Below are 27,986 nucleotides of genomic sequence, written 5' to 3' on the forward strand. Positions count from 1 at the left end.
GTGGCAGCAGAAGTTGGAGCTCCTGGGTATATATCTCCACTGCACACTAAAATCCTGAGCATTGAACAAACTTATCAGTGAGTAAGCCCCACTGAATACAGTGGGATTTACTGTTAAGTAAACGTGCATAATATTATGCTGAATATTTTTCACTGTAGAAATGGTGGTGCTTACTGTGCTGCATAAAGTATGAACCTAGGCTTTGACTTGGCATTTGAAACTTGGTTTCCTGTCCTGAAATGCAGTCTAGCCTCTACATTGCTGAGTCAATGGCCTGCATTGGAGGTCTGTGCCAATAACAGAGAAACCATAATTTGAAGAGAGAGCCCAATAGGACAATCAGACAGAGGGCAGAAGCTTATTAAACCTCCCCCAACTTCTGAAAAATTGGGGGCAGGAACTGAAAATGAGAGAAATGATGAAACATCCCAAATTTCAAACCGCTCAGTTTCAGTTTACTTTGTGGAGGGGGGGGGGGGGGCTTGGTTTCTACCTATTTATCTCTCAAAAACCGCACATTTATGTCCATTCCTCATTGTGAGCTTCCCCCCTTTTCCCGTCCACCTCCCTATCCCGCCATTACTACAGGATGAGAGGGTGAAATAGAAGGGGAAGATTATTGTAAAGGAGCCAAGTATTGTGTGCATGTGTTATACACTATAAAAAAAAACCTCCTTGGTGAAAGAGTCAGAATCCTCTTCCCCACAGTCTCTAAACCATAATAGGACACCAAAGCAGAAGTACCCCCTCATTCCCATGTCATCCCCTCCCCACAGACCAGTAATACCTTTCTGTTCTTAAGTGTTGGTAAGGCAATTTTTAATTAAATACTCCAAAAAAACTTGTGTTTCACAACAAGACCTGAGTTTGAAAGAGCATGACATTCTATACTTGCATTTACTTTGAAATTGTTGGGGATGAATGCTGGTACATCACTGCAACCATAAAGTCTGGGATTTCTGTCTCCTATGTGCATGTGTCTGTATTGCCACTTAAATAAGAGATGGCTAAAGCTTCAAAAATAACTAGAAAATCTGGTTTGCAACAGAAGAACTCTTCCCCCTTTCCCAAAACTCTGTAAGTTTCCTCTGTAAGAGGAAATGTTGGAAGAAAGTGATGCTAAAAAGCAATAGTGAGTCATCAGACCTTGATACAATTCAAAGATGTAAGTGCTAGTGTTACTGGCAAACATGTGCAGTCTTTACTGAATTTGTGCTGTATCATTTTCAAGGGCAATTTACTAAAAAGACAAAGCCTTATGTATGTGTGGCAAATTAGTAAACAATAAAGAAATACAAATTATGTGGATAGGTGCAACTAGCATAGCTTCAATAAAAGGTAAAGGTATAATTCATTACAAATTGATGTAATAGTTGGTAAAGTTGAAATAATATATACAAGTGCTATAGTTAACGCAAATAAGTTTTTTTGCCGTCTTTCATTTTGGGTGCAAAAGATCTCTTTTGTACTATCTACCACCTACCATAGTTATAGACCAGAAGCAAAATATTGTGTAGACCTTGGTTGGTTAAACTGTTAGTCCTGTTAAGCTTCTTCATAATAAACATTTCATAGTATCTGAATATAACTTTATGTATTCTTTCCCTTACTCTGAAGAAAAACCATGCTGAATGACCTGTTGAGATTTGATGTGAAGGACTGCTCTTGGTGCAGGTACAGCTATATTTCTAGTGAATATTTCATACATTATTTAAGTTATCTACTCCCAAAGCCTAATGGATTAGGACTTCGAAGTAGCTGTCAAAATGAGATACTGTTAGCATGCTGCATTTATTCATGACTGCTATATACTTCATATCTGTCTATCATGGATTTGTAGTCAAATTAAGTTGAATAACTTGGTTGGGGGAAGAAAGGCAATTTTGCCTTTTTTTGTTTGACACCAAGGCCCTCTGTTCATCATAATCCTAAACACATTTACTTGGGAATTCTGTTGAAAGCAATATTTGCTTCCCAGTAAATATGTTTAAGATTGAGTTTTTTATGACAGTAACACAAAGTGCACTAACATGGATATTTTTTGCAGGTCTGATATAGCAAAACGTGTTCTAACAAAATGCCCCAAATGTTCATAAATTACATGCACCAGGACTAGTGCTTAACTGACTACTAAGTCAACTAGATCAGAGACAATAGTGTAACACAGGGGTGAACAGACTTCAGGCTTGTGGGATCTACTTTGTTTTTTAGTAGATTCCCATAGTTCAGCTGAAGCCAGATTCAAAAAAACAGGATGGACTCAACCTGGTGCCCTCCAAATGTGCTGACTACAGCTCCCAGCATCCCCAGCTAGCCATGCTGATTGATGGATGCTGGAAGTTGTAGTCCAATATATCTGGAGGGCCCCATGTTAAGGAAAGCTGAATTATTGTGTCAGTGGTTTTTAGTACCGTTGTTTCTTTCTTGCATTTAAACAACGCAAGGGAAGTACATGCTATTGTCTTTAAATTTTACAAGTATGCAAAGAAAAATGTCTACATAATACAACATTTTAATCACATTATGGGTGCAATCCTATGCATGTTTAGACAGCAAAAAGTCCTCCAGCTCCTACAACCCTTACGGCGCAATCCTATCCAGATAGGCGGCCACCTCCAAACTCAGAGGCAAACACCTATCCAATGCAGGGAAGGAGAAGCATGGAGGGGATTGTTCCCTCCACGGACCTCCTGCCTTGCATTTTCGGCTATTTTATTTTATTTTATTTTATTTATTATTGCATTTATATCCCGCCGTCTAGCCACAGGAGGGCCAAGCAGGAGAGGAGGCTGCTGTATAACACATTGGATGTGTCTTATAGGCATTTCCACCCACCCCGGAACACCCCCAGACACACCCCTTTTCGTCTGCTCTGCACTCCTCTTGCAAGTGCAGAGGATGGGGCTGTTCCACACTGCCTCAGAGGCAGCGTGAAAGTGGGCGGAGGTCGGTTCCCAGAAAACAAGATATCCTGTTTTCTGATATCCATAGGATTGCTCCCTAAGTGTGCTTTAATATTTTCCTCAAATATTTCATGCCAAATATTTGTGTTTTGAGACAAAAAATCAATATGGGGTACTTTTTTAGCTTTGTTTATTTTACTTGTATTTAGTAACGATGCTAAATTAGTGATTTTCTGATGCAAGCTGAAAACATTCCAATGCAGTTGACCCTATGTAAATATGTAAATTAGCCAAATTTGCACCAGAAAATTGTCCAATTCAACATTTTCTGGAAAACCCACATCATTGACCAAAACTAAACTCTCAGTCCTTCCACACAAAAATCCATTCGCGGTCTCCCCTCCCCATTTTTTTCAGAAGCTGGTTTAGGACCACCAAAGAAACCTTTTTCTGTGGTACATCAGATCACCTAGAGATCTATGAATAGATCCTGATCTGCCCACTCCTGGTGTAACAGAAATTACAATTTTAAAAAATACCAATATATCAATATTGGAGGGAGCAATCCTGTGGCCGCTAGTGAGTGGCTAGATGGCCATAGGGTATCTGGTTTTCCGGGAACTGACCTCAGAGCCCGCACTGTGAGGTCAGTTCCCAGAGAACCGACCTTCCGCCTTTCATTGCAAGCCGCGTGGAACAGCCCCGTACTCCGCACTCTCAAGAAGAGTGTGGAGCGGCCAAAACGGGGTGTTCTGGGGTGGGGAGGGCGGAAATGCAGCCTCCTCCCCCGCTCCTCCCTCCAGTGGCTGGACAGCCGATATCGGCTGTATAGCTGAAAATGCAGGGCAGGAGAAGTGCGAAGGGCATGATCCCCTCCATGCTTCTTCTGCCCTGCATTGGATAGGCAGTCGCCTCTGAGTTCAGAGGCAGCCACCTATCTGCATAGGGTTGTGCCCTAAATGTCCTTACAAATAAAATAATACCATAATAATGAGAGCTGTTGCTTTTGTCTATTTCTTTGTGTTGTATTGCACAGGGCTTTTACTACAGGGACCCCACCAGCACCCAGATATCACCATTCAGCTGTAGTTTATGGAAGTAGCATGTTTGTATTTGGTAAGTTATCAGAAGGCTATTTCATTTTCAATTAGCAATTTGTCCAAGTAAAAATATATTTGAAGTCTTTCCAGATTTGTGTAAGAGATCCACAACAAAATTGCCTAATACCAGTACAAGAATCAATAATTGCATTCATAAAGTGCTTGTGTCATCATGACTAAGGGTGCAATCCTATGCATGTTTAGACAGAATGCTGGCTGGGGAATGCTGGGAGTTGTAGGACTAAATATAGTCTAAATATGCATAGGATTGTGCCCTAAAGCAAATAACTGACAATTGTGACAACTTGAGTAAAGAAGAGATACAAACATTGATTTGTAGTAAAGAAAGAAAGGACGGAAGGAAGGAAGGAAGGAAGGAAGGAAGGAAGGGAGGAAAAAAAGAGCCAGTGGAAGAAAACTATCTATATTATATTCCACTTATATAGGTATCAGAGTTGTTTGAGGCACTGAATTAATTCAGATAGGTGTACAAATTTAGGGCATCCAGATGTACATAGATTGGGTTGTAAGCTTGGTGTGGATTTGCAGCCATCACTCTTTAGTCAGATACAGAGCCTTCCTCAGAGGATCAAGATCAGGAGAAACGCATTCTTCCTATTTTCAATAAAAACAGGCTCTGCAATGTGCTGATTGACTGGCCCTTCTGACAGTAATGAATCCACTTCCCTCCTCAGCCAGTTTTGCAGAGTAGTGTTTAGCTCAGCCTGATGCCCTCCATATGTTTCAACTCCCATCAGCCACAGCCAGCATGGCCAGTGTTCAGGAATTCTGGGACTTGTAGTCCAAAAGTCTGGAGGGCACCAGCTTCCAAAAGACTGTTTTAGCAGGACTCTGTGACAGTCATGAAGCTACCACCCTAAAGCAGTGTTTCAGTAGAACAAAAGTGATTGGTTTAAGAAAAAGAAGCACCAGCTAAATGTTTAACTAGGTAAACATGGTAGGTGGCTGATTTTTTTTCTTTTAATTCAGCTAGAAATCTCAGTTGTATGACATAGCCTGGAGCTTGATCGGCACTTCCTTTACCTGTTGCATCTCACAGTGGTGAAACAGCAATCTTCAGCAGCTACTGCAGGCTATATTATTATTCAACTTCCTCCAGTCTCGTGTCAGCCCCTCACCTCATGCTCAGCCTGCATATCTTTGAGCTATGTTCTCTATTAACAGCTATACAGCAGTCTGCACCCAGTTGGCTTGCCTTATTTAACCATACTTTATTGTTATGTATAAGAAAATTATATTTTCACTTTGAAATTGTGCCACATATTCATTTTACTGTATTAACATTGTTATCTAGGTGGCTATACTGGAGATATTTATTCCAACTCCAACTTGAAGAATAAAAATGATCTTTTTGAATATAAGCTTGCAACAGGCCAGTGGACTGAGTGGAAGATTGAAGGAAGGTAAGAGCCCATGTATTAGCATAAACCCTTTTTTAAAAGATGGTTTCACATGGCAATAGTTATCCTGATACTATCTGTGAATATGATTACAAAGAGTACAAGGTGGTTTCTAGAAAAATCTTTTGCCATTTCCTGTTCTTGGCTTCTTAAAACAACTGCACTGGCTTTTTAAAATAATTGCAGTGATAGGCAACAGGAATTTGTGTACTTTTAAGCTCAGTAAACTGGCACAACACTTCTCTCAATGTTTATGCTTTAAAAAAAAGCAGTGGCTGGGCTGCATTTGCACATAATGCTAAACTGTGGCTGAATGTTACAAGAAAAAGAGGAAAGCACACGTGCTTCCCCCTTCTCCTCCGGCATGGCCACAAGGAGATCAGAAGCTTCCTTTTTTAATTAATCATAGTTTAGCATTACAACTAAACCCTAAACTGTAGTTAATCTTAACTGGGGTGTACTAAAACAAGCCGTCTTCATAAACCACTGTTTGAAGTTGGCTTGTTTTAGTAAACCATAGTTAAGACTAACCATAGATGCGGCGCTAACCTGCAGTTAGTCAAAAATGGAAGTGACAGCTTCTGAACTCTTCCCTGCAGCTGTGCTGGAGGAGAAGGGGCAAGTATGCAAAGCCAAGACTCGCACAGGCTCATCCTTGTAGTGCTAAACCATGGTTTAGAGTGACATGTGCTGTCCTTAGTGGCTACTTCCACATGTATAATTAAGAGAAATATGGAATACTATAAAAATTCATACATTATGTAAAAATATATATTAAACACTCTTTTACTTTTCAGCTTCATAGCCTCATGTTATATTATCATAAGAGAGAATCATCATTCAATCTTAATTACAAAAAGAAAATATATTTTCACCTATTCCACTTAGGTTGTTCAGAATTATATATACTGGAGTTTGCTCTTGTCCTTTGAATGAAATAAGCAAATATTTCAAATGCATATTGTAACTAAGAACCTCAAGTTTAACTGTCATAGTTTTATTTTCCAGTCCAATTTATTATCTTTGATAATACACTGCTTCTTTAATCTAATTCATAAATAATTACCAAGACCTTCAGTGATGAAAGATCATCTTTAAAAATAAGTGTATAATTTTGGATCTCTGAACTTATGAAGAGTACTTGATGTATATGTTTAGTAAGTAGCAGCTAAGACCTTACTTCTGGAGAGCTCGACTTTGCTGATTCAGAAACAAAAAAACATTCAGTTCACTGTTACTTTCTTCCTGGCATCCAACTGTAGCCTTAAATAGTGGTTCCACCAGCTAATACTTCTTGTATTTAAAGCACTTTTTACATTCCTACCTTGCACACTCTGAGGGAGAACCTGGAGTTTTTCACTCTGACATTAATCATGTGAGTACCCAGAGACCTGAGGTTCAGACTTTCCCACTGATCTAGTGAAAAAGTACTCTTGTGCCATGTCATCAAAATCAAACTAAAAGGCTCTGTTGTACTAAATTAACTAAGATCAAAGCTTACCTACCGACAAAATATTTAGCATTTAGGTACTGGTAACCATTTTGTTAGGCAACAAGGCAAATATTGGTCGTCTATGGAGATGCATAATCACATTATCATGCAAGATAATTGGTAGGTCTGTTTTTGTTTCAGATTGCCTGTTGCCCGGTCAGCTCATGGTGCAACAGTCTATAGTGATAAACTGTGGATCTTTGCAGGATATGATGGGAATGCACGGTAAGTATCATTCTTTCTTCTGGACCTTTTCCTAATTGTTTTGCTCATAGTAATGTAAGTTTTGGTATTGCTAAAAGTGAGATGAGTGCTGCATCTTTCTCTGAAGCTAATTTTTATTAATTAAATCCTAACCCCCCCTCCCCCATCTCCCAGGACACCTGTGCTGGGTCATATAAATGTGGCAGCACTTGGTTTGATAGGAAAAAATGTTCCTGACCATTCCTCATTAGTAATTTTAGTTTAGTGTTGGAACCTGATGACATCCAGAATGTCACACTTGAATAAAGCCTAATTGAACATGTTTGCAGCTTGATATGAAGAAGCACAAAATAACGTGAACTCTGAAATATGTATCCTTCTCCACTGGAAAACAAAGATGTTTTCCCATCCTTTGGAGCCTCTTGTGCAGCAGAGAACTAACTAGGAGTAATATATTTTGTGCCAGCTGCCTTCCTAGGTAAATAGAATCTTCACTGGCTTTCTGCCTTCTGGGTATTGATTAACCCACTGCATAATCCCCCCCATCAAGATCCAAAAGAAGTTGAAGTATGTTTCAATAGGACATAGATTCTCTAATTCTACTCATACTGCCACTTCTCTTCTATCTGAAGAAGCTTTCAGGGGAAGTTGAAGTTCCTTAGGGGCAGACTGGAACCCATTTCAAGCAAGCGCCTGCTTCACCTGCAACCTGACTTGCCAGTATGGAAAGTAGTCATGTGTTTGTGTTTTCATCTGCTTCCTTGGAGTAGGATCTAGGCCTCATGCTTTTGGAGCCCCAAGCAGGGTTGCTGCATGTGGGGTGATTTGGAGTAGCAAAGCAGCAGGAAGGGAACAATTTAAGCATTCCCATATTGCTTCTCTGCTTCGTGTTGTCCCCTCCCCAAAGCTACTTCTTGTGGGTGGCAAAAAAGAGCTGTGTGGGGGTTTGTTAAGTGCATGAAATTGTTACATGCACATGGCAAGAACTCTTCCTTACGTATATGAAGTGACTGGAATATTAGTCCAGGCTGGCTATGTATTTTAAAATATGACTTTTTCCCCAATACAGATTAAATGACATGTGGACTATTAGTTTACAAGACAGGGATTTAACTTGTTGGGAAGAGGTAAGACGACTGAATATTTTAAAATATTCAATCTTTCATTTTAGTGCTTTTTATATAGTTTGTACTACTATCTAATCTATAAAATTTGGTTGGATGAAAATGTAATTCCTCAGTGAAAGTGAAGCTTAACCAGTTTTATTTGATGAGATGAAAAAGTCTGGACAATTTTTTTTTAAAGTTCACAAAGATGATTCATATAGCAACATGATCTATTACTGCCAAAACATGTGCAACAAAATCCATTGCATGTTTATCCTGCAATCATACCACCTTATTCATGGAATTTTACTGGCGATCCAGATGTCATCATCTTCCACTCATAACCTTCCAGTGTTTCCCTCACTTATTCCATGTATGTATGTATGTATATGTATGTAATCACAAACAGTCCTTTAAGGAGGAAAAGACAGAATAGGTGCACAATGCCTTTGGACTGGTAGCACTAGGAGTAATCCATCTTGGAACACACAAAATCTTGTTGCTTGGAAGGCTGCTCTTGTGTGATGGCTTTTATTTCAGTGGTGTTTGCCCATATATGGTTCTGCATATAACACTAACCCATAGTTTATTGAACCCACGGGTTGCTGAATTCTGGGCTGCCATGAAGTGCAAACCCAACTAAGCTAACAAACCATGGTTTGTTAACCACAAACAATCCAGAAAGAGAGCCCATGGTTTGTTGTTGGGTTGTGAATTCTGAGTTGTTTAAACCATGGATTGTCATTGATCTGGTTCACACGATCACCACAGCTTAAACAAGCCACCGTGGCTTGTTTAAGCCATGTTAAGTGCCAGGTTCCATTTGCCTAATTACTTGCCGGGGGACAGCTTGCTGTGTCATCCAAACCCAGGTGGCATGGCTTGTTTGAGGGGGAAATAACCCACAAGTAACCCAACAACAGGCCACAGGCAGGTAGTTAAGCAAATAGCACCTAAAATGTGCTGCAGTGATCATGCGAACCAGGTCATGTGTAAACCCAGAACTGTGGATTGTTCATCAGTTGTTTCGCCAGACAACAGATGCGGCAGGCAAGAGTGGTAAAAAACAACAACCCAGCTGCTCTGCATATCAGTACCACAGTGCCTCAAAGGCATTTGGGAGGAAGGACATAGGGAGTGGGCAAAAGGGGGGGGACACAACTCAGGGATTGAGAAAACAAACCATGGTTTGTTTGTCTATCAGACAAACCCTGGGGAGGACAACAAACCATGGGTTAAATAAACCATAGGTTAGCATTATGTACAAATCAGGTCATAGTTTAGGGTCAAAAGAGTTACTTAGGCATGGCCAAGGGCTTGTGCACACCAAATGGGATTTGAAAAATGTTTGGTGTACACAGAAATCTTGCCAAATCACAAACTGCTTTTGAAGTCCCCAGAATTTCAAAGCCAGTTGGTCATGTTACACTGATATTTGGATCTCAGAGCCCCAATCTCAGAGCCCCATTGGGTGTACAGAACTAGTTAGTTCTGTGCAGTTCTTTGGATCCAAGCTGTATTGTTTCTGATGGATTATACCCGAAGGGCGCAGTCCTGTGGGTTGCACCCTCAGTGCTCATAAGCCCCAGAATACACACCTCCCAGCCTGCATTTTCTCTAGATAGGCTTTTTTGCCCATCTAAAGAATGCCTTTCATAGGGGAAGAGAAGGAAGCTGGAGAGGCCCCAGGCTAGCTCTTCTCCTGGCCACTCCAGTCCCCTCCCCTCTCCACCAAAACTCCCCTTCTCCAAGGCTGAGTTCCTGACCATGGTGAAGCAACCAGCACAGTTTTTTGGGCGCTGGCTGCAAGGGAGGAGGTGGGTTGGAGCTCCGATTCCCATCTCCGAGGTCAGCTGGGAATCCAAAATATCCTGTGGCCCCTCAGATGCTGACTAGGGGGCCAAAGGATTGCTCCCTCCATAACTCAGGCAATCCTATACCTGCTTATGTGGAAGTAAGTCTCATGGAACTCAGTGGGATTTATTTCTGTGTAGACATATATGGGATTGTGCTTCTAATAAGATTTGAGTGTTTGGTACATTTTGGGCACATTACTGCTCGTATGGTTTGTTGAGAGCACATATGTTGTTTATGTTTTGATAAGCATGTTTTGAGCAGGATATGATATAGTCCAAACTTTTAAGCTGAAAGTGATTCCACCACACACAGATCTGCATAAGCTCCCAAACACTTGAATTTCATAATGAAATATTAGCAATTTACCTTTATGTTGCTGCTTTTCAGATTAAACAGACTGGAGAGATTCCTCCTTCGTGCTGCAATTTTCCTGTAGCTGTTTGTAAAGAGAAGATGTTTGTCTTTTCTGGCCAGAGTGGAGCAAAAATCACCAATAATCTTTTTCAGTTTGAATTCAAGGAAAAAATGTGTGTATGAAAAATAACCAAGCAAAACCAAATGGTTGCTAAATTTAAAATGATTCTGCGAGATATAAATAGTTGAGATATTTAATTTGATTTCCATCAGGTGCCCACAAAAATAATGTTAATTCATTGAAGAAAACTATGAAAACATTAGATAAATGAAAATAGAGATGGGGTGGCGGGGATGGAGGCTGTGGCAATTAGTTTTAGCTGAGTAATGTCCATTTGCTGTCTTATACCTTTTATCAAATGGATCAGAAAAGTAGAGTTCCTTGGATCTAGTTTTATAGCTTCAGTATGGCATTTGCTTGAGTTCTGTCTGATATTGTGTCTAGTATGCATGTTGTGATGCTACAATCCAAACCCAACAGCTTCTAAGCAGATGTTTGCTTTGGGCTGTTTGCATTACTTCTGTATGATGGCATTGTAAGATAGCATTGGTGGATCTCTCACCAAGCTGGTGCCAGAAAGCTCAAGCAATGTTGCTCTCCTTGCCCATGCAGAGCAAAGATGCCATTATGTGATGGACTGAGTTGGGCACTTTTGCTATTTATGTATACAGCTGCAGTGCATCCCACTTATATGCACTATTTGGATCAGACAAGAACTTGTACTTGTCTCCTATACTTTGTAATGCTTACATTTATTGCTTGTAAACATCTAAATCTGTTATACCAGTGCATCCAATATAAGAGGGGTTCAAAAGAAATAATGGCACAATCCTATGCATGTTTACTCAAATGTAAATCAAATGTTTTCAATGGGAGTAATGATTGCAGCCAAAGTGAACAGTGTATCTTAGGTAAGGCAGCAATTTGTAAAGCAGATAATACACACAGAAAGAAAAGAACTGTAGATAGGATAGATCACAATGAAAAGTTAAATTGCAGCTTGCAGTGACTGAACATCAGGAGGAAGATTTTACAGAATTAGATATGTTCTGATTCATACATTTCATTAGGTATTGAGCCACTAAACACTAATTTTGTGACTGTTCTGTGTTTTCTATATCAGTTGGACAAGAATTCCTACCGAGCACTTATTAAGGGGCTCTCCTCCTCCTCCACAAAGGAGATATGGTCACACGATGGTTGCTTTTGATCGCCATCTCTATGTATTTGGTGGTGCTGCAGACAACACGTTGCCCAACGAACTTCACTGCTATGATGTGGACTCTCAAACCTGGGAAGTTATCCAGCCAAGTCCAGATAGTGAGGTAAATGTCTTAACTTTGATTAATTCCACTTTTTTCTTTCAAATATCATTTATTTAAGAAACAAAACAAAAGTATATTTCATGTTGTTGTTGTTGTTCAGTCGTTCAGTCGTGTCCGACTCTTCGTGACCCCATGGACCATATCACGCCAGGCCTTCCTGTCCTGCGCTCTTTCCCGGAGCGTGCTCAAGTTCATATTAATTGCATCCGTGATGCTATCTAGCCATCTCATCCTCTGCCGTCCCCTTCTCCTTTTGCCTTCAGTCTTTCCCAGCATCAGGGTCTTTTCCAGGGAGTTTTCTCTTCGCATTAGGTGGCCAAAATATTGGAGCTTCAGCTTCATTATCTGTCCTTCCAATGAGCACTCAGGGTTGATTTCCTTTAGGATGGACTGATTTGACCTCCTTGCAGTCCAGGGGACTCGTAAGAGTCTTCTGCAGCACCACAGTTCGAAAGCATCAATTCTTCGGCACTCAGCCTTCCTTATAGTCCAGCTCTCACAGCCATACATTACTACTGGGAAAACCATAGCTTTGATTAGATGGACCTTTGTCGGCAAGGTGATGTCTCTGCTTCTTACTATGCTGTCTAGGTTTGCCATAGCTTTCCTCCCAAGGAGCAAGCGTCTTTTAATTTCATGGCTACAGTCACCATCTGCGGTGATCTTGGAGCCCAAGAAAGTAAAATCTGTCACTGCTTCCATTTCTTCCCCTTCTATATGCCAGGAAGTGATAGGGCCAGATGCCATGATCTTAGTTTTTTTAATGTTGAGTTTCAAACCAGCTTTTGCACTCTCCTCTTTCACCCTCAACAAGAGGCTCTTGAGATCCTCTTCGCTTTCTGCCATTAGGGTGGTATCGTCTGCATATCGGAGGTTGTTGATAATTCTCCCGGCAATCTTAATTCCGACCTCTGATTCATCCAACCCGGCATTTCTCATGATGTACTCTGCATATAAGTTAAATAAGCAGGGCAACAATATACAGCCTTGTCGTACTCCTTTCCCAATTTTGAACCAATCGGTTGTTCCATGTCTGGTTCTTACTGTTGCTTCTTGACCCTCGTACAGGTTTCTCAGGAGACAGGTAAGGTGGTCTGGTACTCCCATCACTTTAAGAATTTGCCACAGTTTGTTGTGATCCACACAATCAAAGGCTTTAGCGTAGTCAATGAAGCAGAAATAGACGTTTTTCTGGAATTCTCTTGCTTTCTCCATGATCCAGCGAATGTTGGCGATTTGATCTCTAGTTCCTCTGCCTCTTCGAAACCCAGCTTGTACTTCCGGTAGTTCTCGGTTCGCATACTGCTGAAGCCTAGCTTGTAGGATTTTGAGCATCACCTTGCTGGCATGTGAAATGAGCGCAATTGTATGGTAGTTTGAACACTCTTTGGCGTTGCCCTTCTTTGGAATTGGAATGTAAACTGACCTTTTCCAGTCTTGTGGCCACTGTTGAGTGTTCCAGATTTGTTGGCATATTGAATGCAGCACTTTAACAGCATCATCTTTTAGGATTTTAAATAGCTCGGCTGGAATACTGTCATCTCCACTAGCTTTGTTGTTACTAATGCTTCCTAAGGCCCACTTGACTTCACTCTCGAGGATGTCCGGCTCAAGTTCAGTGACCGCACTATCATGGCTATCAGGGACATTCAGATCTTTCCTGTATAGTTCTTCTGTGTATTCTTGCCACCTCTTCTTAATCTCATCTGCTTCTGTTAGGTCCCTGCCTTCTTTGTCCTTTATCATGCCCGTCTTTGCACAAAACGTTCCCTTGAGATCTCCAATTTTCTTGAAGAGATCTCTAGTCTTTCCCATTCTGTTGTTTTCCTCGATTTCTTTGCATTGTTCATTTAAGAAGGCCTTCTTGTCTCTCCTTGCTATTCTCTGGAACTCTGTATTCAGTTGGGTATATCTTCCCCTTTCTCCCTTGCTTTTCGCTTCCCTTCTTTCCTCAGCTACTTGTCAAGCCTCATCAGACAGCCACTTGGCTTTCTTGCATTTCTTTTTCTTTGGGATGGATTGAGTTGCTGCCTCCTGAACAGTGTTACGGACCTCCGTCCATAGTTCCTCAGGCACTCTGTCTATCAGGTCTAATCCCTGAAATCTATTCCTCACCTCCACTGTATATTCATCAGGGATATGATTTAGGTCATACCTGAACGGTTTAGTGGTTTTCCCAACGTTCTTCAATTTAAGCCGAAATTTTGCAAGAAGCAGCTCATGATCTGAGCCACAGTCAGCTCCAGGTCTTGTTTTGACTGACTGTATGGAGCTTCTCCATCTTTGGCTGCAAAGGACATAATCAATCTGATTTCGATATTGACCATCTGGTGACGTCCATGTGTAGAGTCGCCTCTTGTGCTGTTGGAAAAGAGTGTTTGCTATGATCAGCATGTTCTCTTGGCAAAACTCTATTAGCTTTTGTCCTGCTTCATTTTGTACACCAAGGCCATGCCTGCCTGTTATCCCGGTGATTTCTTGACTTCCTACTTTAGCATTCCAATCCCCTATGATGAAGAGGACATCTTTTTTTGGTGTTAGTATATTCTGTTATCATATATTTCATACATGATAACAGAAGTAGAACACTTTGGAGAAATTATGTGTTGCTTCATACTGTCCATAGTGTAGCAATGGGTCTTCCACTGGTTGATCAGCATAAACAAAAGGGTCACAAATTGATTGTAAGGTGGATTGCACCAATGGCACCACTGCCATCTTCTGGGTTTTGCGGGGGCGGGGGTTGGGGTGTGGGAGGTTGAGAGAAGGGGAACGGCACACAGTAACAGATAGTTGTGAGTAGGGTTATTAGGTAGACCTTTCCTCCCCCTTTCATGATCAGCTGCATCTGCCAAACTTCTATCTTGTCCCAACTTCATTCATTTATTCATTACGTTTCTATACCGCTCAATAGCCAAAGCTCTCTAGGAGGTTTACAAAAATTAAAAAACATTAAAAAATACATTATACATAGTATAAAAACCCATTTACATACAATCATATAAACAGACAGTGCACATTCAGACACACATATATCTAAACAATTTTTAGACAATAAGAAAACTTGTCTTCCTTTGCATTTGGTCACAGTCTCTTTTTTTTCTCTGCCATACTTCCTGACTTTTAAGATATGAATTGTTACTTTATTTATGTATTTACAGCATTTTTACCCCACTCTTCAGCCGAAAAAGGCTCCCAGAACAGCTTTCTAAGATTAATCATAAGACAGTTCCTACCCTCAGGCTTACAATCTAAAAGACATGACACAAAAGGGTTTGGGAGGGAAGAAGAAAAAAGCAAAACTCAGGCACCTGTTCTTAGTTTTCAAGTTCTTATAGGTGTTCTTTGTGTCAGGGAAGGGTGATTCAAGCTCCCTGCAACTGTTTCTTCTCTGGCCAGTGTATGGGGCTAGGCCGGTCTCCCCCTTGCCATGATGCTTATCCTGGGAGGCAGGAAGTACAGCCTCCCAGCAGCCCTTGGTTCTCTAGCCAGTAGATGGGACCAGAGTCTGCAGTCCCAGGGAACTGTCAGTTGGAGCCATGCATTCCTTCTGGCAGGGAGGGGTGAAAGAAGCTCCCTGCAGCTGCTCCCTCTCTGGTGGATATATTGGGCCAGGTCGGTCTCCCTCTTGCTATGATGTTCTTCTTGAGAGGTAAGTGATGTTACACTTTATTGGTTATTATAATTGGTTATTATATAACATCTATAATTGGTTATTATAAATTTCTTCATACTATTTCTGATATGAAATTATTTTCTATTGCAGGGCACCAGAGACTATAGACTTTCAAGGTTCAAAGTGTGTGGATTTTTCTGGGATGGTGTTCCTCAAATTGCCCATTTCCCAAATAACTGTCTCACTCCACTATGTCCCTTATTAATTAATTTCAAAACATGTTTCTTCCCTATGTTTAAAGAGTTTTGAAAAACAAGTGTGATTAAATAAGGAAGAGCTGGTGATGAAAAGAGGGAATAGGATTTTGGTCTTTAAAAATTCAGTGGGGGTGCAATCTTGCCTGTTTAGACAGAAATAAGTCCTAAAATTTCCAGAATCCTCCAGCCAGCATGGCTGGCTGGGGAATTCTGGGAATTGTAGAATTTATTCTAAACATGCATAGGATTGTACCCTAAAGGAGGATTATGCTTAATGAGAGAGTTTCTATACTCCTATACTATCTACCAGCTGATTCCAAAGAAAGGCAGTTCTCAAGAAAATACTTCTTGCAGTGATGAAGGGAGAGATGCAGCTATTCTGGGACAAGGAGTTGCTGATGGGATAGCAAGAACTGGGTGGAATAACTAAAGTTTATTTAATATATTTGATGGATACAATACCTTTTCAGGGTTTCCTTCTTTCTTCCTTTTAGTTGCCAACTGGAAGACTCTTTCATGCTGCAGCTGTCATTTGTGATGCAATGTACATATTTGGTGGAACAGTGGATAATAACATTAGGAGTGGAGAAATGTATAGATTTCAGGTAACATGTTAAAAGTACTAGTCTTCAGTTAGTTTGAGAAGAGTTAGTTACTTTAAACAAGTTTAACAGCAAATAACAATTCATTTTTTAAAAGAGTTTATGTTTTGTTTTTACCCCCTGCTAAATTATGGTGGGAAAACTGAAGCAAAATAACAATTTCAGCAACATTTTAAACAATTTTCTTTAAAGAACCATTTTCCATTTCAGATTCTTAACAAAACTTTAACTCTCATTTTCAGTTTTCTTGTTATCCAAAATGTACTTTACATGATGACTATGGAAGACTGTGGGAAAACAGGCAATTTAGTGATCTGGAGTTTGTTCTTGGAGAGGTGGGTACATTCTAATGAAAATGCTGAACAGAAGTTGTCTCATCCCTGGCCAAAGAGATACAGTTGTGGTCATACCACATCTCAGATACATATCAGTATGTACTACTGCTAAAGACCCACTGACTTTGATAGAAGTGAAGAGGAATAGAAATTGCAAACTGGCTTTTTTATTTGCTTATATTTTTATTTATATAATAGTCTGAGCAACACGATTGACGTTCTTAATCCCTTTGAACTATTTATTTCAATTGACGTTAGGAGTACCATTCACTGATAGGAAAAGGTTCTATTGCACATTTCATGTAATCTATTTTGCATCATATGCAATCAGTCTATTGTACAAATATGTAAAGACATTTTTTACTGAAGTGCTTTCTGTCTATGAATAGGTTGGAGGGGTAGGGATGATGGTGGCATATTCCATAATGATTTAGAAATGGAGAAATATATTATTCTTTGTCAACACTGCTCTTAACATACTCTATATATACCTTCAGGATTTTAAGTTGTCAAGTTGTTTCAGGATTTTAAGTTGTTTTAATAGTTAGTATACAAACCTGTCAACTTCGATGGTGAAGTAATATTACTGATAATGTCAAATGTTAAAAGTAAGTAATATTAAGTTCATACTGGCAGTTGTACATCTGAAGTGATAACCTAACTTGGTATTCTTCTTCATGCTGTTGGTGCAGTCACACAGATGCCAGTTTCAAGAAGCTTCTATAGCTAGTCTAGAGTTTTGGTGGGCGCCCTGCACCCACCTTCCAACTACACTCTCAAGGTGGCATGGCTCCTGGCTTCCTTTCCAACTGCCACAGTGAGAGCATCAAGGAACATTGCTTGAACTTGTTGGAAACAAAGTATTCTTGTTATTTTATTTACCATTGTTTTACTGTCATCTTCTTTCCATTTTGTAGTTTTTCTCCTTCAGCACTTTTGGTATGTATTATTTCCTGCACCGTTGAGTGCTTACGGCCCAGAAGGCTCCTTCCTTCCACAAATGCATGTTCTACATAAGTTGCTGCCTATGGACAAGGAAAAGAGGGCAGAGCACTCTGTTGATCTGTGGGCTTGCAGATCTATGGACAAGGAGGGATGGAGGCTCAGTGTCCTGGGTCAAAGCACCTATTCAGCTGTGATTTTTTGTGAGAAAAAGCTGTTTCTTTTTTTAACACTTGTCGGATGACAAATGGGAATCCTCCCAAGTATTCTTCCACGATGCTTCCCATTTGGCCATACAGCAAATTAAGTTTTCCCAGCATAGGGCTGACTGCCATTTTAAGTCTATGGTGGCTACCATAGATTTGAGGAGGTATAATTGGCTGCTGTCTACCACTTTGACCTTAGAGGCTAAAAATTAGATCCAGGACCTCCCTTTCATTGGGAAGGGCCTCTTCAGTGAACCCATTGATGATATTCTGGACCTCAGGGAGAAACCTGGCACAACTGCTTATCATGTGGGTATCACCAGCCAGCCTGCAGAAGGACAGGGGTAAAAACAAAAAAAGGAAAAAAGGACAGCGGTCTCTGTCCCATCCCAAGTCTTCAACATTTCTTCATCAGGCTCAGGGAGTTCAGGATGTTGACTCTCACAACCATGTTCCTCTTACTCCACTAAGAAGACTAGTTTGCATCCATAGATCAAAAGATACCTGCTTGAATATCAGCATCCAGCCACAACAGCATTGTTTCCTTCATTTTACCCTCAAGGTCTGTGACTACCTGTTTGGGATTCTGCCATTCGGCCTTGCCATAGCACTGGGGGTCTTCACGCAAAGTGTGTGGCTGTTGTTGCTGCCCAGTTCAATCTTTTTCCATATCGCAACTGGCTCCTCATGGCACCATCTTGCCAGCTCTTCTTTGACCACCTTGTACCTTCTGGGACAGCTGAGCCTGTGCATCAGTACAGAAAAATGCTTACCTACTCACGTGTTCCAGTTTATTGGAGCTGTAGTGGACTGACCTACTGCCCAGGCCTTTCTACCAAAGAACAGCTATGACCTTCAGCTGGGAGGTCCTTGATGTGGAACATCAGATTCAGAGACTACTAGGTCTCATGATAGCCACCACAGGAGTCACTGCACTTGCATAGCAGAACATGGGACCGCTCCAATACTGGTTTATGCAGAATTTCTGCAAGCTTCTTGATTCCCCATGCAAACTGTTAACCTTACCTCCCAGGGCAAGCAGGTTGCTGAGGTCTTGGACAGATCTTTACAACTGGCTCCAAGGGATCAGTTTCTCCCCTCAGGTCCCATCTGTGACAGTGTCATCCAACACTTCCTGGTGTGGTTGGGGAGCACACTGCAAGGGCCTTCACATCAATGGCCCCGGTCTCCTGCGAAGAAAAAGCTCCATTTAAATGTACTAGAACTGTTACCTGAGGCCAAAGCATTTCGCACCTTCTATAACTGTTCCTAACAAAGCAGTCTAGGTTGTAACAGACAACATGGCCACTGTATACAAATGAATAAGTGGGGGGAGGGGGGTGAAGTTGCACACCCTGTTACATCTGGCACTACAATTTTGAGACTGGAATGACCTACACAGAGTGACTCGGATCACAATTCATCTTGCAGGGGACAACACTTTGTTGGCAGACTGATTGAGCAAAAGGACCCGGTGCTCCTACAAATGGACATTTGCACACTGAGCTGCACGCATGCTGTTGCTTCATTGGGATATGCCCTCAGTGGATATCTTCGCCACATGCAACAACAGACAGTGCAGCAAGGCAAGAGTGGAACAGGACTACTTGGGGGAAGGGTTCCTGGTCAATATTTCTCTACATGTTTCGTCCAGTCTCACCCCTAATGCGTACAATAGCAAAGATCACTCAAGATTGGGAGCATTGCATGCTGCTTACCCATTGGTGGCCCTGGGAGCCTTGGTTTACAACCCTGATGCATCTCCTTGGACAGGACTTTTCACCAGGGACCTGCTGTGTTGAGAACAAGCAAGTTCCTTCACTTGGACCTTCACAGCCTCGGCTTGATAATGTGGCTCATCCAGGCTCTGAAACCTTCTCTGAGGCCATCACAGATATCCTTCAGGCCATAAGCCATCCACCAAGGCATCCTGTTCACCCAAATGGAAAGCACTCTTAAAGTTTGCAGCAGTTAAAGACTGATGCAGACACCTGCTCTCTTCTCACAGTGTTAAGAGTTTTTGTTGTCCCTAAAGAACAACTGTTTGTATCATTGGCTAAAGTTCATTTAGCAGCAGTTTCTGCTATTCATTGCCTAGTTGATGGCTATTCTGTTTTTCTTGTGCTGAGGTTAAAAGTTTTATGAAACAAATATCTGACCTACAACAACCCTGTGTCCAACCAACACCTTCCTGGAGCATCTCAGTGGCTCCGTCACAGTTAATGAGATGACCTTTCAAACTACTCACAACCTGCCCACTTGGACTTTTATCCTGTAAGGTTGCCTTTTACTTACTATAACATCTGCAAGATAGGCAAGCAAACTGAGCACCCTTCACTATGACCCATTGTTCTTGCTCATGCATAGGGACACAGTGATCCTGAGACTGCATATTTCATTCCTTCATAAAGTGGTCTCCTCTTTCCACCTTAGACATCATATTTCCGGTCTTCTTCCATAGTCTGTCCACACCCTTGGAGTCCTAATTACATATCTTTGACATTTGCTGGGTATTGGCTTTTTATCTGGACAGGGCTAGGAGTTTCAGACAAAGGATGAGACTATTCCTCTGCTATAGGTCCCAAGAGGAGAAAGGCAATCTCCACTCAGCACTTTCCCCGCTGGGTCTCCTCGACTGTCCACCTCTGCTATCACTTGTCAAAACAGTCTGGGCTCGCTCCACCAGGGTTGTTGCAACATATAAGGTCCTCCTTCGAGGAGCTGCAGTGGCAGACCTTTGCCACAGTGCTATGTGGTCTCAGCCTTCTAACTTCGTTCACCTCTGTCAGCTGGATGTCCAAGCCAGGATGGATCCCTCCATTGGAAGGACTGTGTTCAGCTCTCTGGCTTCTTAGCACTTGCCCCACCTTTGGTAAGTGAGCTTGCTACTCATATGTGGGACTGCACAGAGACCATGAAAAAGAAAGATAAGTTGCTTACTGTCAAGGGCTCCTTGGAGGGCTCTCTCAGTCTAATCCAGTAGCCAAGTCCAGACACAGACAAAGGGATTCTTTTCAAAGCTTTATTCTTCTTTTACAACTTAACAACTCTACAGGTAGCAACTAGGTCTGAGCAGCAGCATCCCTATGCCCTAAGTTGGAACAGTTGGTCCCTGTTTGAAAGGCAATTACTGGCAGACCCCTGTATTTAAGGACTAGGGAGAATCCCTCCCCTTTTCCCTTGGATCCCCAGGGCGCAGCCGATTGAGTGCGCGCCAACCGGGCACTGCGCTCCTCTTGGTGCCCTCCATCTCGCGCCACTCTCTGCGTCTGCGTCGCGCATCCACTAAGTCTGCTATCTCTGCTTGGTCACTCCCTGGACTGCTAACTAAACTAGGAATGTGGGTGGGAGGAATCTCCGTCAGCTGTTGGTCCTGGGAAAGAGGAGCGCGCTCCTCTCCCAGGAGCGACTGCTCTTCCTCAGCATCAGAACTACTCTGGGATTCTATGGGCTCAGTGTCCACCCTGACACTTACCTCTAACTAATTCTTCAAGTGGTCATCTGTGCAGTCACACAACCTACCTTCCTGTCACACGACAGGTGCCATTATGTATCTGTTTTCACCTTTCTTCCATTTTTACAGTTGCTTTGTTGATTGGAAGTTTGAACTGAGTGGGAAGACGGGAGCCATGCCCCCTTGAGTGTGCCATTGGAAGGTGGGGGGGGGGCAGGACTCTCACCAGAACTTTAACCCAGCTATAGAGGCTTCCCAAAATAGGACCTGTGCAAATGCAGAACTCAAATGTGTGACTGAACAGATGAACTACAGTTATAGGTAAGCAACTGTCTTTTTAAAGAACAATAATCTGTGTTGCTTACCCAAAACAGTAAACTCTTATTGCCTGTTTTTGCAGCAAATCGGAACATTTTAAAATTCAGCTATCTGCCAAATACAGTAAGTGCCAAATAATGCAATTTTCTTTCTGTGCTCTGTCTCCCCACTGATGACAGAAGGAAGAGAGGGTTCGAGGGCATACAGCCATTGTCACAGCTCGCTGTAAGTGGCTCAGGAAGAAAATTACACAGGCAAAAGAGAGGTTGAAACAGGTATGATTTGTTGAGAAATGTTTCTTCCAGATTACCTTGTGAGATGATTGGCAGTTGTTTATTTCATTTTTATTTCATTTACTACATTTCTATACTACCCAAAAGCCAAAGCTCCCCGGGTGGTGCACAAAAGTTAAGACCTAAAAATAAAACAAGATAAAATATAAAACCTTTATGTTTAAAACAGCATAAAACCAAAGTAAAAACCAGAGTGAAAGCCAGCAGCACACAGTAACATATTTAAAAATAAAGCTAAAGGACTTTAAAAGCCTGGGAAAATAAAAAGATCTTCACTTGGCACTGAAAAAAACACAAGGTAAGTGCCAGGCAAGCCACTTTGCAGAGGGCATTCCACAACCCTAGGATGGCACCAGAATGATCTCAGTACGAATCCAAGGCAAACCATTCAACATCACAGTAATTCAAGTCTATGCCCCAACCACTGATGCCGAAGAAGCTGAGGTTGATCGGTTCTATGAAGACCTACAACACCTTCTAGAACTAACACCAAAAAAAGATGTCCTCTTCATCATAGGGGATTGGAATGCTAAAGTAGGGAGTCAAGAAATCACCGGGATAACAGGCAGGCATGGCCTTGGTGTACAAAATGAAGCAGGACAAAAGCTAATAGAGTTTTGCCAAGAGAACACACTGATCATAGCAAACACTCTTTTCCAACAGCACAAGAGACGACTGTACGCATGGACATCACCAGATGGTCAATATCGAAATCAGATTGATTATGTCCTTTGCAGCCAAAGATGGAGAAGCTCTATACAGTCAGTCAAAACAAGACCTGGAGCTGACTGTGACTCAGATCATGAGCTTCTTGTTGCAAAATTTCGGCTTAAATTGAAGAACATAGGGAAAACCACTAAACCATTCAGGTATGACCTAAATCATATCCCTGATGAATATACAATGAAGGTGAGGAATAGATTTAAGGAATTAGACCTGATATACAGAGTGCCTGAGGAACTATGGACGGAGGTCCGTAACACTGTTCAGGAGGCAGCAACTCAATCCATCCCAAAGAAAAAGAAATGCAAGAAAGCCAAGTGGCTGTCTGATGAGGCTTGACAAGTAGCTGAGGAAAGAAGGAAAGCGAAAAGCAAGGGAGAAAGGGGAAGGTATATCCAACTGAATGCAGAGTTCCAGAGAATTGCCAGGGAGACAAGAAGGCCTTCTTAAATGAACAATGCAAAGAAATCAAGGAAAACAACAGAATGGGAAAGACTAGAGATCTCTTCAAGGAAATTGGAGATCTCAAGGGAACGTTTTGTGCAAAGATGGGCATGATAAAGGACAAAGAAGGCAGGGACCTAACAGAAGCAGATGAGATTAAGAAGAGGTGGAAAGAATACACAGAAGAGCTCTACAGGAAAGATCTGTATGTCCCTGATAGCCATGATAGTGCAGTCACTGAACTTGAGCCGGACATCCTCGAGAGTGAAGTCAAGTGGGCCTTAGCAAGCATTACTAACAACAAAGCTAGCGGAGATGACAGTATTCCAGCTGAGCTTTTTAAGATCCTAAAAGATGATGCTGTTAAAGTGCTGCATTCAATATGCCAACAAATTTGGAACACTCAACAATGGCCGCAAGACTGGAAAAGGTCAGTTTACATTCCAATTCCAAAGAAGGGCAACGCCAAAGAGTGTTCAAACTACCATACAATTGTGCTCATTTCACATGCCAGCAAGGTGATGCTCAAAATCCTACAAGCTAGGCTTCAGCAGTATGTGAACCGAGAACTACCGGAAGTACAAGCTGGGTTTCGAAGAGGCAGAGGAACTAGAGATCAAATCGCCAACATTCGCTGCATCATGGAGAAAGCAAGAGAATTCCAGAAAAATGTCTATTTCTGCCTCATTGACTACGCTAAAGCCTTTGATTGTGTGGATCACAACAAACTGTGGCAAATTCTTAAAGTGATGGGAGTACCAGACCACCTTACCTGTCTCCTGAGAAACCTGTACGAGGGTCAAGAAGCAACAGTAAGAACCAGACATAGAACAACCAAGTGGTTCAAAATTGGGAAAGGAGTATGACAAGGCTGTATATTGTCACCCTGCCTATTTAACTTATATGAAGAGTACATCATGAGAAACGCCGGGTTGGATGAATCACAGGTTGGAATTAAGATTGCTGGGAGAATTATCAACAACCTCCGATAAGCAGACGATATCACCCTAATGGCAGAAAGTGAAGAGGATCTCAAGAGCCTCTTGTTGAGGGTGAAAGAGGAGAGTGCAAAAGCTGGTTTGAAACTCAACATTAAAAAAACTAAGATCATGGCATCTGGCCCCATCACTTCCTGGCATATAGAAGGGGAAGAAATGGAAGCAGTGACAGATTTTACTTTCTTGGGCTCCAAGATCACCGCAGACAGTGACTGTAGCCATGAAATTAAAAGACGCTTGCTCCTTGGGAGGAAAGCTATGGCAAACCTAGACAGCATAGTAAGAAGCAGAGACATCACCTTACCGACAAAGGTCCGTCTAATCAAAGCTATGGTTTTCCCAGTAGCAATGTATGGCTGTGAGAGCTGGACTATAAGGAAGGCTGAGTGCCGAAGAATTGATGCTTTCGAACTGTGGTGCTGGAGAAGACTCTTACGAGTCCCCTGGACTGCAAGAAGGTCAAATCAGTCAATCCTAAAGGAAATCAACCCTGACTGCTCATTGGAAGGACAGATACTGAAGCTGAAGCTCAAATATTTTGGCCACCTAATGCGAAGAGAAAACTCCCTGGAAAAGACCCTGATGCTGGGAAAGACTGAAGGCAAAAGGAGAAGGGAATGGCAGAGGATGAGATGGCTAGATAGTATCACCGATGCAATGAATATGAACTTGAGCACACTCCGGGAGAGAGCGCAGGACAGGAAGGCCTGGCGTGCTATGGTCCATGGGGTCACGAAGAGTCGGACACGACTGAACGACTGAACAACAAAAGTAGCCACCCATCTCACCTCATTTAGTAGGAACACCCGGAGAAGGGCATCTGAAGATGATCTAAGCATCTGGGCAGCTATATATGGGAGGAAATAATCCTTTAGGTAGCCTGGACCCAAGCCATTTTGGATTTTAAAAGTTAATACCAGCACATCATTATCAGCGATGTGGAAATATTTTTGAAAGATTGGTTCCTTGGTTAATCTCATAATTTCCAGATTTTGTAGTTTGTTTCACATGGCATGGCTGCTTCTATTGAAGTAGTTCAGAGGTGACAGATGATTTCTAAGTGCCTACATAAGGCTTCTGATTTTTTTTATAAATCAAAAGTTATATGCTATGGCTGGATTTAGTAAACCTGGAGTAAGTGCGAACATCAACCTTCTTTCCTTGGTTTAAAAGTAGCATGTTCCGATTTTTTAGTAACAACGTTATTCAAAAAAAATTGATTTGCCTATTGTATGGACATGCCTGGGTACATGGATAAATGGATTTTAGAAGCTGTTATATGTAACATTACCTGGACTGTGTAGAATTTACTTTTCTCCTCATCCTATTAGAAATCTAAGCAAGAGATTAATGAGGAAGGACAAGGGACACCCCAAAAAGAGACAGCAAGCAACAATATCAAGGTGTGCCGTCTGCAGCCACTGCTGGAGGTGACCATTCGAGAAGCAGAAGCTCAGCCCTTTGAGGTGCTCATGCAGTTCCTTTACACGGACAAAATCAAATACCCACGCAAAGGTAGGATAGCAGAGCTGCTTCCCAGGAGGAACAATGTATTTTTTCTATGTTGGCCTGTTTCTGGGCTTCTTCATTCAGTTAATAACTACTTATGATCTATAAGCATGTTGTTCATCTTTTTTTTTTCTGTCAACACAAAATGGTCAAAGGCAACTATACTCAGGTCTGACCTAAAACTCCAAAGTCAAATACAAATTCCAATCAGTTCATGTCTGTGCTCTGAGTAACACAGCAGTATTTTGGGCAATAGTTCATTCCCCCACCCCCAACATCCTTGAACCATTAAGAAAAATAGATACTGCAGCAGGAATACTTAGCATTCACCTGTGGTAGCTGCCCACTAGAGGTGTCCTGCCCTAATCTTGTAGCAAGTATACAGGGATTCCACCAAAAGCAGCGAGGCAGGCACTCCAGCCAGCAGACTGTGACTGCTATGAGCACTCAGCAAATTGCCAGCAATTAAATTTGTTTGAAAATTTGGACAGAGTGGACAGAGGAGAATTGCTGCTTCTAAGATTGGCAGCACTGCTCTTTCCTAGCAGCATTCCATTGTTAATACATTTTCTCCATGTTAATACATTGTCGCGTTGTTCAGCATTGCTTCTGCTGCCTGGAACTGAGGTATACAAAGGACTTTGTGCCCTTGCCCTGGGTGGGAGAGGAAATTCCTGTGGACCAATAAGAAGCAAGAGAAAGAAATGGGGAGGGAAACAACATTCCAGAAGAGGACTAGCCTGGCAGTGCCCTCTGCTTAGGGTGCTATTGTTGTTTGTTTCATTTATTTATTTAAAATACTTTATCCTGCTTTTTCTTGCAGCTCAGAGTTATAACAGTAAAAATGACATCAAAAACACAACTCTAAGTTACATAAAATAAAGTAAAATAAGCAACAACAATAAAACTATTAGGTTAAACACTCATAGGATGAAGAGAGAAAAAAAGACCAGTTCTGCCAAAGGCTTGACCAAAACAGCCAGTTTTACAACCTCCCTGTTTACTTCTCCATGCAAATAGCCATCCTTGCAGAACAAAATGATGTGAGGTGCATACCGTTAAAAGGCTGTGGAACTATAAGAGTGTTCAGCGAGGGAGGGACCATAGCTTGGTGGTAGAGCACATGCTTTGCATGCAGAAAGTTCCAGATTCATTCCCCAGAATCACCATTGAAAAGGTTCAGGTAGCAAGTGTTGGGAGAGACCTCTGCCTGTGACCCTAGAGAAGTGCTGCCAGTCCAAATATACAATACTGGGCTAGGCAGCTTCCAATATTGGTTCTTAACCTGTAGTCCTGGGGAAGGTAACCTCTGGCCCACAGAGTTGCCCATCCAGCCTATACAGAGGCTTAGGTTCCCTTTGTGGGCCCTGCGCCCCTGGCCTGGAGGCTACTGGGGGCTTGGTATGGAGAGGAATCACTTTGTTATCACCAATCACAGATTGGAAATAACAAGGGGATTCCCCTGTGCATCACTCACTCTCTCAATGGAGGGTTTGGGGGAATAGTGGCTTTCGCCTGCCCTTCATCCAATGGGAGAAGGCATGGGGCAGGCCTTCTCCCATCGGGGAGAAGACCCATGATGCAGCAGACCTGATTCCCAGTGAATGTGCCAAGGACCAAATGCTTCACCTACCCTGCATCCTCTCCTTCCTGGGAAAAAACATGGGTCAGGGAAGCAACTTTGCTTCAAGCAGGTCTTCTCTGATGGGAGAAGATCTGCATGCAGTGAAGCTGGTTCCCGGCAGGCACACTGGGAGGATCATCCTCTGGATGCAGCTACTGGGAACCATATGCTAGTAGGGGATGTGACCCTGCCCCCTGACATCATTCAGCCTGCAGAGGGCTGGGAGGGGGCAATCTGGCCTCCCACTGCAATCTGTTTGCCCACCCCTGCTGTAACCCAACCACTGTGGTCAATCCCAGGGAATTCAGCAAGAGGCTTAGGACCTGTCTCTCCCACACAGAAACTCAGGAATGCTAACAAATATCTCCTTTTGTAAGGGATCCACCCTTGGTTCCCATTATGAATTTTTCCTTTTCCCATCAATGTAGTTTTTAGTACAATATGTCATTGCTCCGTATTGTATTACTTTATGTAAAGGGACTCAAGTGCTTCAATGCCACTTCAATTCTGGGACAGTAGAACTCCACTAGTGCAATCTTTATATCAGGATGAGTTACCTTAACTTCCTTCCCTGGCTGCAGTAAGACTTGCCACTCTCTTTGTAGTATGTGGAATTAACTGATTTTTGTATTATACAGGGCATGTGCAAGACGTTCTCCTAATCATGGATGTGTACAAATTGGCCCTTAACTTCAAACTGACACGATTAGAACAGCTCTGCGTCCAGTACATTGAGGCATCAGTAGATCTACAGAATGTGCTTGTTGTGTGTGAAAATGCAAACAAGCTTCAGCTAGATCAGCTAAAGGTAGGTTTTATGCAATACTGTGAATAAAAATTCA

General features: G+C 42.0%; 1 protein-coding gene across 1 annotated transcript in view; it reads left to right on the forward strand.

Moving 5' to 3' along the window:
- Positions 1-27,986, forward strand: part of LZTR1 (leucine zipper like post translational regulator 1) — a 52,797-nt gene that overhangs the window by 1,422 nt on the left and 23,389 nt on the right. The window contains exons 3-14 of the mRNA XM_084853699.1: positions 1,618-1,674; positions 3,940-4,019; positions 5,319-5,427; positions 7,058-7,141; positions 8,190-8,247; positions 10,471-10,610; positions 11,622-11,823; positions 16,191-16,301; positions 16,541-16,633; positions 21,733-21,828; positions 25,343-25,526; positions 27,783-27,952. Coding sequence (XP_084709825.1) covers positions 1,618-1,674; positions 3,940-4,019; positions 5,319-5,427; positions 7,058-7,141; positions 8,190-8,247; positions 10,471-10,610; positions 11,622-11,823; positions 16,191-16,301; positions 16,541-16,633; positions 21,733-21,828; positions 25,343-25,526; positions 27,783-27,952 — 1,384 coding nt within the window. The remainder of the gene's footprint in view (positions 1-1,617; positions 1,675-3,939; positions 4,020-5,318; positions 5,428-7,057; positions 7,142-8,189; positions 8,248-10,470; positions 10,611-11,621; positions 11,824-16,190; positions 16,302-16,540; positions 16,634-21,732; positions 21,829-25,342; positions 25,527-27,782; positions 27,953-27,986) is intronic.

This window comes from Heloderma suspectum, chromosome 4, assembly GCF_057233095.1.
Source record: "Heloderma suspectum isolate Gila_16-S chromosome 4, 16-S_ref, whole genome shotgun sequence".
In the NCBI taxonomy this organism is placed as follows: domain Eukaryota; kingdom Metazoa; phylum Chordata; class Lepidosauria; order Squamata; family Helodermatidae; genus Heloderma; species Heloderma suspectum.